The 11,220-nt window shown below is 38.8% G+C and overlaps 1 protein-coding gene across 3 annotated transcripts in view; it reads right to left on the reverse strand.

The window, feature by feature from the left end:
- Positions 1-899: 899 nt before the first annotated feature.
- LOC147132662 (uncharacterized) overlaps positions 900-11,220 on the reverse strand; it is a 62,018-nt gene continuing 51,697 nt past the window's right edge. Inside the window, exons 4-5 of one of the 3 annotated variants that reach the window (XM_086013913.1) lie at positions 7,790-7,927; positions 900-3,388 (exon numbers count right to left, since the gene is read on the reverse strand). In XM_086013913.1, coding sequence (XP_085870039.1) covers positions 3,357-3,388; positions 7,790-7,927 — 170 coding nt within the window. In that variant the 3' untranslated portion in view covers positions 900-3,356. Of the gene's footprint in view, positions 7,928-11,220 lie in introns of all 3 variants that reach the window. The other 2 variants (XM_086013912.1, XM_086013914.1) reach the window with 2 other exon arrangements.

Genomic DNA, 11,220 nt, shown 5'->3' on the forward strand with positions numbered 1-11,220 from the left:
GTGCATTGTTTTATAAGTCTCGTTTCTACGACTACGAATCTGCACTACGCACGAATTGCCGTCTGAGGATACGAATCACGGGCGGCACGGTGGTCGACTGGTTAGCACGTCCGCCTCACAGTTCAGAGGTCGTGGGTTCGATCCCGGCTCCGGCCTCCCTGTGTGGAGTTTGCATGTTCTCCCCGTGCCTGCGTGGGTTTCCTCCGGGTACTCCGGTTTCCTCCCACATTCCAAAAATATGCATGGTAAGTTGATTGGATACTCTAAATTGCCCCTAGGTGTGATTGTGAGTGCGAATGTTTGTCTCTGTGTGCCCTGCGATTGGCTGGCAACCAGTTCAGGGTGTCCCCCGCCTACTGCCCAAAGACAGCTGGGATAGGCTCCAGCACGCCCGCGACCCTTGTGAGGATAAGCGGTACAGATAATGGATGGATGGATACGAATCACTGTGAGTGTCATGTGTAGTACCTAGAGTCTCCAATAAGAGCGCTGTAATGTGCTTTCACTGTTTAAGAACCAGCAATGTATGTTAGAGTAAGTGTAACGGAGTTAAAAATATACTTCATATATAATTTCACTTCCTGATTATGTTTTCGAATTCAAATGATCATTTCATGATTATTTTTTATATTTGTGTATTTAATCTCAATGAGTCATTTCCATGAATTAATATTTAGTTATTTCCTGCGTAAGGGGCAGTTTGGCACTCTGCTTCCGTCATGCCCATTGGGCTTCCGTAGTAACTTCCTTCTTCCCTCACAATTCGATGACTATTGCTTAGTGGAGCAGATGTGCCATTTTGAAGACAAACTGTGTGTCTGTATTGTCTTCTGCAGATTGCTGAGGAGAATAAATAAATTGAGTGCCCTTGAGTGAACCCTACACACACCCCCGTTACATAAGTATACACGTTTTATTGTTGTTGTTTTTTTAATCAAAAGTCTTTTGACCACTCCCCTCAGTGCTTTCTTTCTTGACAGGAAATGCTTTAACTTTTTTTCTTTCAATTGAACAGTTATATACAAATAAATAGGCATTAATATTAACAAATAACATCAATTCACATCAATTGAGCAGACAAACCATACCAATGCAATTCAAAATATAACAAACCAAACAAACAAAGAATATTAAAAGAAAATAGATGGTCGACTGGTTAGTCGACTGGTTAGCACGTCCGCCTCACAGTTCAGAGGTCGTGGGTTCGATCCCGGCTCCGGCCTCCCTGTGTGGAGTTTGCATGTTCTCCCCGTGCCTGCGTGGGTTTTCTCCGGGCACTCCGGTTTCCTCCCACATTCCAAAAACATGCATGGTAAGTTGATTGGATACTCTAAATTGCCCCTAGGTGTGATTGTGAGTGCGGATGTTTGTCTCTGTGTGCCCTGCGATTGGCTGGCAACCAGTTCAGGGTGTCCCCCGCCTACTGCCCAGGGACAGCTGGGATAGGCTCCAGCACGCCCCGCGACCCTTGTGAGGATAAGCGGTACAGATAATGGATGGATGGATAGAAATTAAATTTGTAAGGGGGCTTTCTACAGTAAATCAAATATTTCCAATAAAGAGAATAGGCAAAGGTTTTTTTTGTCCTTAATCACTTTCAGAGATTTACAAAAAAGTAAGTAGTCATTTTTCCAGTGGAGTAGACACGGCTTTGTTCTCAGATATCTGCACCTGTGGATGAAAAACTTCCCTAAAAGCAATAAAACGTTCAAAACAAATTCCAAATTCTTATCTTCCTGAAACATGCCAAACAAAATAGTCTCTTCTGTCAAGGGGAAGTTTACATTTTTAGATTGCAACCAACTCTCTAAATCACTCCAGAAGGAATATACAGCATTGCAATGAAAAAACAAATGGTTTAGATTTTCAACATCATCACAGGATACACAATTGTTCACATCAAAATCAAACTTCATTCTTAAAAACTCCTTTGTTGGGTAAATTTCGTTCAAGATTTTAAATTGAACCTCATTCGCTTTGGGCGGCACTGGGAATGAAATATAATTCTTTCTTATGCTTTGTATCTTATCCCTCTCATATCGTTTCAAGATATACAACCTTTTAATTGGATTAGGGTAATATTCATCTAACAATTTCCTGATAAATTTGTTATTATATACATGACCACAGAAATCCACCCCAGCTATGCACAAGTCTCAGATTTTGAGAGACTCCAGAATTTCTAATATCTTCTTTCACCATCGCTCTTAGAGAGGTCGGAATTGCATTTATTATATTTGTGTATTCCTTCAAATTACATTGTATTTGGTATTTTTGACGGCGGCACGGTGGTCGACTGGTTAGCACGTCTGCCTCACGGTTCAGAGGTCATGGGTTCGATCTGTGTGGCTGTGTGGGGTTTGCATGTTCTCCCCGTGCCTGCATGGGTTTCCTCCCACATTCCAAAAACATGCATGGTAAGTTGATTGGACTCTCTAAATTGCCCCTAGGTGTGATTGTGAGTGCAGATGTTTGTCTCTGTGTGCCCTGCGATTGGCTGGCAACCAATTCAGGGTGTCCGAAGACAGCTGGGATAGGCTCCAGCACGCCCGCGACCCTTGTGAGGATAAGCAGTATAGATAATGGATGGATGGACTTATGCTGCACTTTGATTGCACGTATAAGAAAACTATTAAAGATATAGATCAGATGGTCTTAAATTGTTTTATGGAAGAATAAAACATTACATAAAAGAAAAATCTGTTGTTATGAATACATATGAGAGGGGGGGCTTAGTTTTTTTGAACTTTGATTTGCCGAACAACACTTTCAAAATGAACTGGATTTGATATATTTTTTTAATAATCCAGATTCAATTTGTAACTGCATTCCAAACTACATTTTTTGTAAAATTGGTGGATTAAAGTTTCTTTTGGTATGTAATTATAACATTGAAAAAAATCCCTCTTTGTCACGATTTCCAGTGGGTACATGGAGGCTGGTGGATCGCACAAATGCAGACAAGGAGAGGAAATGTCTTACACAAAATTTAGTTACAGAAAAAATCAATTTCACATCCGCAAAACAAAAGACGCTGGCCGATCTTGCCAGAAAAACGATTAACAAAAAGCGCTTGCAAAACAAGAGCAAGGAGACTATAACGCAAATTCACTTGCCAACACGGGACACGAAAAACTCCAATCTCAAATAAACAAAAACCCATCAGCAAGAGCAAACTAACATGCTATACACGGAAAACTCACGACCGGAACAAATGACGAAACAGCAACTAGAGTAACTCGGAACAATACAGTCTCTTTGGATACGAAGGCAAGCAAGGCAATAACCCAACAGCAGGCAGTTGAGGAAGCAGTCCTTTTAAAGGCCTTGATCAGTCATTGACTACAGGTGCGGCATCAGAAGGCACGCCCACCAGTCCCGCCGCTGCCTGCAAAAGACCAGAATCATGACACTTTTCGCTTGTCAAACTTGCAAACTTGGTCAATAATTTACAAACACAACTTTACACCACACCTTTATTCTATTTGGAATAATAGAGATATACTTTATGAGAATAAATCCATATTTTTTGAGAAGTGGTGTGAGCATATTATTTGGGTGAGTCAATTGTTTTATGTTAGAGGAGTATTATTTACTTATCAGGAATTTCTTCAACGCTTTCAGATACCTGTGACCCCTAAACAGCGCAGATACACCAGAAAGAATAGCATCAAAAACTACAGCAAACTGTTTAGGGGTTACATTGCCTATGGTTCTGTTTTTGACACTCCTATTACTGATGTTATTGATTCAGAAAATTGGTAAAACATGCCTCAACCCTTTCTGTCATAAAAACAATCGCAAGATCCGTGCTCTTTTACAAGCTGAGGTTGTATCTATGTCTACTTTAATATCATACTGGAACTGCTGTGTACTGCTGTGTGCGTTGGAAAGAAATCTGGACCCTGCCTCAAAAATACTTTATAGTAAATAAGGTGAAATAAGTTTCATTTAAAATGATACATTATACGATGTTACCCTGTGAGATCCTTTTTAATTAAGTTTAATTGTAATATTGAACTGAACTGTGCCTTCTGTGACTCCCATTCTGAGACTGTTATGCATCTATTCTGGAAATGTGACTATACTTGCTGTGGCAAGACATTTGTAGATTCAGTTTGGACAACATCTTATGTAACTTTTAACTTTCTTTACAGAACGTTTTTGTTTTTTTAAATCATGACATGTTATTTGAAAATAATATTATTTAATTCATCTTGTATTGTTTAAGTTTTAGATTCACAATTGTAAATGTTCAAAATCAACACCCATCTTTTGTTGGTTGTTGAAAGAGATGGATATATACTTACGTTCTATATCTGGTTGCAAAAATAAGAAAGCTGTTAAAACTGTGAAACTGTGTTCTCATTTTGAAGTTTTCAATGTGCCTTAGTTTTTATTTAGGATCCCTGGTATTTTTAATGTTTATTTATTTATTTATTTTGCATTCTATTTTTACTCTGTCCAGTTGCTGTCTGTATTGTTTTATTTGACTTCTGTGTGAAGTTATGGCATGTGATGTCCAACTTGTTAATTAAAAAATGTAAAAAAACAAAACAAAAGTTACAGCAAGATATGACACAATGAGCTGCACACTGTCTACTGACTTCCGGGTCAAGGACCCCGTAGCTGTCTCATATGGAGGACTGAAAGTGCCAAAATTAATAAATAAATACACCATTAAATATTTAATGTAAAATATCATTAACTAATTAAATGTTCCATTCATTAATTAAGTGTGGAATTAAATCAATCAAATGGATAAATGCACCATTAAATAATTAGATAAATGTGTCATTAATTAATTAAATATGGAATTCAATGAATGAATATACTGGATTATTATATTCATTTAGTTTGCCCACCAAACTTTGATAGGCCAATCTGACAGATAAAATAAATTCACGAAACACTGGAACACAGGATCATGGAATAATTAAGTGGTGAAATAATAAAAAACATTTTTTACATACAATCGTTGGTAATTCAATTAATTAATGATACATTTAATAATACATTGATTTATTTAATTCCATAATTAATCAATGAAACATTTATTTAATTATTTAATGGTGAATTTATTCATTTGATTGATTTAATTCTATATTTTATTAATGAATGGAACATTTAATTAATAAATAAATGGTGTATTTATTTATTTAATTTTGGCACTTTCAGTCCTCCATAGTCTCACGTGCCTTCATTAACTTTACAAATCTAGTTAGCCACTGATAAAATACTGTTGTTCTTACATAAACATGTTGAAAATGATTGTACCAAAATAATAATTAAAAAAAAAAAAGTATATGGGTGATGAGCATGGATGTCATTAACTTAACCCAACATTGTTCAACAATAACAACCATGCAATTATAAAAAGCGGATTACTATATCAATATTAAAGAAATTTTACATATGCTTTTAAACTAAAATAATTGGGTCATTGAATTAATGTAAACACAAATAAATTAACAATCTTACATATACAGTACATTTACCTTAAAAAAAATAATTTGACAAAACATTTGGTTGATCATCCATGATTATATTTAAAAATGAGATTCAATGATTTTATCTACCCATCCATCCATTTTCCAACATTCTTATCTTCACAAGTCTCTGGAGCCGGTCCCAACTGTCTATTGGTAGTAGACAGGTACACACTGAACTGGTTGCCAGCCAATCACAGTGCACACAAAGACAAAACAAACATTCACATCCACAATCATACCTAGGGGACAATTTAGATTAGTGTCCAATTAACCTACCATGCATGATTTTGGAATGTGGGAGGAAACTGGAGTACCCAGAGAAAACCCATGTGGGCACGGAGAGAACATGCAAACTCCACACAGGAAGGCCAGGCCAGGATTCGAACCCACAACCTCTGCCCTGTTAGGCGGATGTGCTAACCAGTCGAGCACTGTGCCGTCCAGTAGTGTTAATGTATTATTGATTATAAATGCGGGATTAAAAACACAACGGAACAGTATAATATTCACAAACATTGTTACAGGTAAAGAATAATGACATCTGATTTCATTTACATGTTTGATATAAATACTTAGAAAACCTTCACCATTACTAAGACACAATGGTTCTTCAGTCACCGAATTCATAAGCACAGTTTCTTTTCACTCCTTTTATATGATGCAGGATTAAAAACACAACCAAAAAGCATAATGTTCACTAACGCTGTTAAGGCAAAGAATATTGACATCCGATTTTATTTACGTTTGATATATATGTAACTACTTAAAAAAACTTCACCATCACTAAGACACAATGGCTCTCCTGTCCCTGATAAAATTGACTATGTCATTAAAAGATCTTTTCAAAATTCAATAATCAATATCGCACATTTTATTTAAAAAAATCATGTACACTTTTACATCTTGCCAGAGTTAGTGCCTTCAGTTTCTTTTTTTTAAGATTCAAGGATTACTGCTATTCTGACAAGCACACGCTGTTTAGTTAAGAATCTTTTAGCACAGAAACTGCCACCAAATGGTTTCTTCCCAGTGTGTTCTCATGTGAGTTCTTAAAACTGATTTTTTAGAGAAACATTTGCCACAATCTGTGCAGAAAAAAGGTTTTTCTCCACTGTGTGTACTTGTGTGGCTTATTAAATGTGACTTTTGAGAGAAACATTTCCCACAAACTGAGCAGGAAAAAGGTTTTTCTCCACTGTGTGTTCGTCTGTGTTCTGTTAAATTTGACTTTTTAGAGAAGGATTTGCCACAAACTGAGCAGGAAAAAGGTTTTTCCCCACTGTGTGTTCTTGCGTGGCTTGTTAACTGTGACTTTTGAGAGAAGCATTTTCCGCAAACTGAGCAGGAAAAAGGTTTTTCCCCACTGTGTATTCTTGTGTGTTCTGTTAAATTTGACTTTTGAGAGAAGCATTTGCCACAAACTGAGCAGGAAAAACTTTTTTCTCCACTGTGTGTTCTTGTGTGTTTTGCTAAATTTGACTTTTGAGAGAAGCGTTTGCCACAAACTGTGCAGGAAAAAGGTTTTTCTCCACTGTGTGTTCTTGTGTGTTTTGTTAAACTTGACTTTTGAGAGAAGCTTTTGCCACAATCTGCGCAGGAAAAAGGTTTTTCTCCACTGTGTGTTCTTGTGTGTTGTATTAATTTTGACTTCATAAAGAAGTTTTTGCCACAAACTGAGCAGGAAAAAGGTTTTTCTCCACTGTGTCTTCTTGTGTGGTCTGTTAAACTTGACTTTCGAGGGAAGCTTTTGCCGCAAACTGAGCAGTAAAAAAGTTTTTCCCCACTGTGTGTTCTTGTGTGGTCTGTTAAGCTTGACTTTCGAGAGAAGCATTTGCCACAAACCGAGCAGGAAAAAAGTTTTTCTCCACTGTGTGTTCTCGTGTGGTCTGCTAAACTTGACTTTCGAGAGAAGCTTTTGCCACAAACCGAGCAGGAAAAAGGTTTTTCTCCACTGTGTGTTCTTGTGTGGTCTGTCAAAGTTGACTTTAAAGAGAAGCATTTTCCACAAACTGAGCAGGAAAAAGGTTTTTCTCCACTGTGCGTTCTTGTGTGCAATTTTAAAGATGACTTTGAACTTAATGTTTTCCCACACTGACAACATTCCCAGTATTTGTTGTCAGTGTGACATGCCCTACCACCTTTAGCTTGTTCATTATCATGATCTGTCTCAGAAGTGTGTGATGTGTCATCACTATGTGCTTGCGATGGGACCCAGTGGTCTGCATCACTTTTTGTTGTCATATGTTGACTTGAACTGCTGCTTGGAGGCTCCGCCACTCTGTCCTCCTCACTCTCACCCTTGTCTTCATCTTCACTCTTTAAAGGGACAAAGGTCAGTGATGACGTGATCTCCTCCACCTTCTTTTTGATGTGAAGGTGCTTTTCCTCCTCCTTTTTAATGTGTTGCTCAGGATGAAGATATTTTTCACTGACGTCTGCAGGACACAAGAAGGCAAACCAACACTGAAAAAAATGGTGTGTTGAATTTGCTTAATTTGATTTTTGCAGGTGGTTGCACAAAATAGAATCACATAGATCCAGACATTTTTTAAGTAGACTCTACCAATGTTTTATGAGGTTACTGTAATTATTTTTTTGTAATATCTAGGCAATTTCATGTGTAACTGCTGCTCAATTTTTCTTTAGAAGAATTTAATCAATTTTATGTACCATTTACTAAACTAATAATGTACATGCAAATCAATTATTGTTTAACAGCTATATACTAAAATAAATTTTAATTTAATTAAATCATTTATGACATTGTCACAACTTTAATTAAAAATACTAGTGGTGTCAGTTAAACGCGTTATTAACGGCGTTAACGCAACCCCCTTTTGATGCTGTCAATTTTTATATCGTGTGATTAAGGTTTCCATTGCAACCAGCGGCTGCATTGATAAAGGCTGCTGGTCACCATGATCTATACACGTAAATAAATAAAAAAGCTTTAGAGTAGAGGAGGCGTTACATCTGCTTCAAAATATTGATGATTTGGATGAATTCGCCCTGCTCCTGTGATAGTCATGACGTACGTTGTTGGAAGTGTAACCCTTAAAAGTTGTTCTTCCTTATCTTCGGAGGCCGTGGTCTGGCGTGTTACAATATAGGTTTGAGTTTATGTATTTCTTCTGGTGTCTTCCTTGCTAAAGACAACCGACGCGGCAGGACAGGAGCAAGCGAATACGCAAACAAGCTCTAAGGTCCCCCCATGCACTGCGGTCTCCTGTTTCGTAACATTCTGGCTGTCCTGTTAAAATCACCGATGGGGAAAGGTACGTGTAAGTCCCAAAGTTGTGTGCCGACATTGCTACATGAGATCGGCGGCTATGCTGTGGGTAGCACGTCTAACATAATAACACTTAAAACAACATCATCCGACTTTGAATGTTTCTTAGACGAGGAAGCAAGCAGTTTTTTCAGCCAAAAACAAAGTACAACAGCTCTCTCCTTCGTTCTCCGCTGCTCCTCTCACGAGCCTTACGATGCATCCATGAACCTCGGAAACATCAACTCAGCAAAACACAAATCCGACCACAACAATACAATACAATACAATTTTATTTATGTAGCGCATTTCATAACAGCTACAGCTGTAACAAAGATAACCAATTCGTTCCAATATGCTTTGCACATTCAAAGGTTTTAATGCCTAAAACAATTTAATAAATAAAATGTAAATAATTTAATAAAGACTTTAGTTACTATATTTCATTCTAAAAGGAGTTTTAATATAGTTAGCAATAATTGTAACTGTTATTGCATGTATTTTTTTCATCATAAAAAGTGTATATGTCCTGTAATGACAACATGTCTTTAACTTGAATACTTCGATGTGTCATAGTCATCGGCTGTTGCTGCTGAGTGTTTAAAGATTTCAGTGTCTTAATCATTTACAAAATTAAGAGATCTTTATTGTTAGTGTATTTTTTATTCTGGTGTAATTTCTTAGAATATCACCCGAATAGTTCACTTTTATTTATTTTGTCTAAAGAATATACCGTTTACTTGTCATCTTTTCAAAATAAACTTTTTTTTTTTTATCTTTTTTTTTTGTACCGAAAATATATCAAACCGAAGTTTCCAAGAAACCGAACCGAAATGTGATTTAGCTTACCGTTACATCCCTACTAACACCTCTCTCTCATTTCTTCTTTGCTCTGGAAATGCGCCGTACCAAGCCAACTCAAAAAGAAATAAATACTTAAGCACAATATAAATAAATAAATGTATACTCACAAAACAATATTGCACCATTTTAGAAAAATAATCAATACAAAATAATATATGCAATCCCCTCCCCAAAAAATGAAAAAATCAATTGGCAACTAAATGAATCATGTGTTACAGTAGTACATACCAGACAGTCGAAATCAATAAAATAATGAGCTTACGTGGTGCTTGTTGACATAATTACCCCCATGGATAAAAATATTGACTTGCCGATTGCTTCAAAGCAGCTGTATTTTATAACAGCACGACACACACACAGTGCGAGATCCGCACGGGACAGCGGTCCACCAACTGTTTCTCATTCATTTATCTGACATAATTTACATTAAAACTTCCGGACTTCCGGCGCCGCGCGAGTGGCAGCCCGCTACAGTAGCTCCGGCTCATCGGTGAGCCTTTTCGTGTGTTTTTGTTCTTTAATATTACTCTACCTCATACCTTTTTCGTATAATTGATAGTCGTAACTTGCGTAGCAATGGACACCCAAACTGCGGTATTCTTGCTGCTGCTGATGGCTATTTTTTGCGCGATCGTGTCCGGCGACTTGGCTCGGAGCCGAGCCCCCATTGTTTACAGCCGGAATCAGCTGTTAGCACTCCGTGCTAACCATGCGCCGGCTCCCGGGGCGAGACCCGATATCCCCCGTGAGCTGAGGAGGAAGAGACGGGGATCTCGTGCGGGGGTTAAACGCCGGGAAAGGAGGAGACGATACCATCCCGTCCTCCCGTCTGTTATCATGGGGAATGTTAGATCGCTCCCCAACAAGATGGACGAGCTAGCGGCGCTTACCCGGCACGAGAGGGACTTCCGGGAGGCTAGCCTGATGCTATTCACGGAGTCGTGGCTAACAACGCTAACGCCGAACGCGGTCGTAGAATTGGACGGCTTCCAAATCATACGCGCGGACAGGACGCTGGATAGTGGAAAGAGGAAAGGAGGAGGGCTGGCTGTGTTTGTGAACGATAGATGGTGTAATCCTGGGCACATCACGATTAAGGAGCAGCTTTGCAGCAGGGATATTGAGCTGCTAGCTGTTGGCATGAGGCCATTCTACATCCCGCGAGAGTTTAGTCACGTGATCGCGGTGACCGTCTACGTCCCACCAGCTGCCAGCAGCGACACAGCCTGTGATGTCTTGACTGCAGCAGTGAGCAGGCTACAAACACAGCACCCAAATGCCCTGGTACTCATCTCCGGTGACTTCAATCATGCCTCCCCTTCCTCCTCTCTGCCTTCATTCACACAGTATGTCACCTGCCACACCAGAGACAATAAAACACTGGACCTTTTCTATGCCAACACCAAGGAGGCATACACATCACTAACCCCTCCCCCCGCTGGGCAAAGCTGATCACAACCTGGTGGCTCTCCAGTCTGGGTACAAACCTCTGGTCCGCAGGCAGCCAGCTGTGACCCGCACGGTTCAGAGATGGTCTGGAGAGGCCGAGGAGGACTTAAAGGACTGCTTCAGCACAACTGTGTGGGAAGTATTCAG

Source organism: Filicampus tigris, chromosome 18 (genome assembly GCF_054856515.1).
Source record: "Filicampus tigris isolate MCC_2025a chromosome 18, RoL_Ftig_1.0, whole genome shotgun sequence".
Lineage (NCBI taxonomy): Eukaryota > Metazoa > Chordata > Actinopteri > Syngnathiformes > Syngnathidae > Filicampus > Filicampus tigris.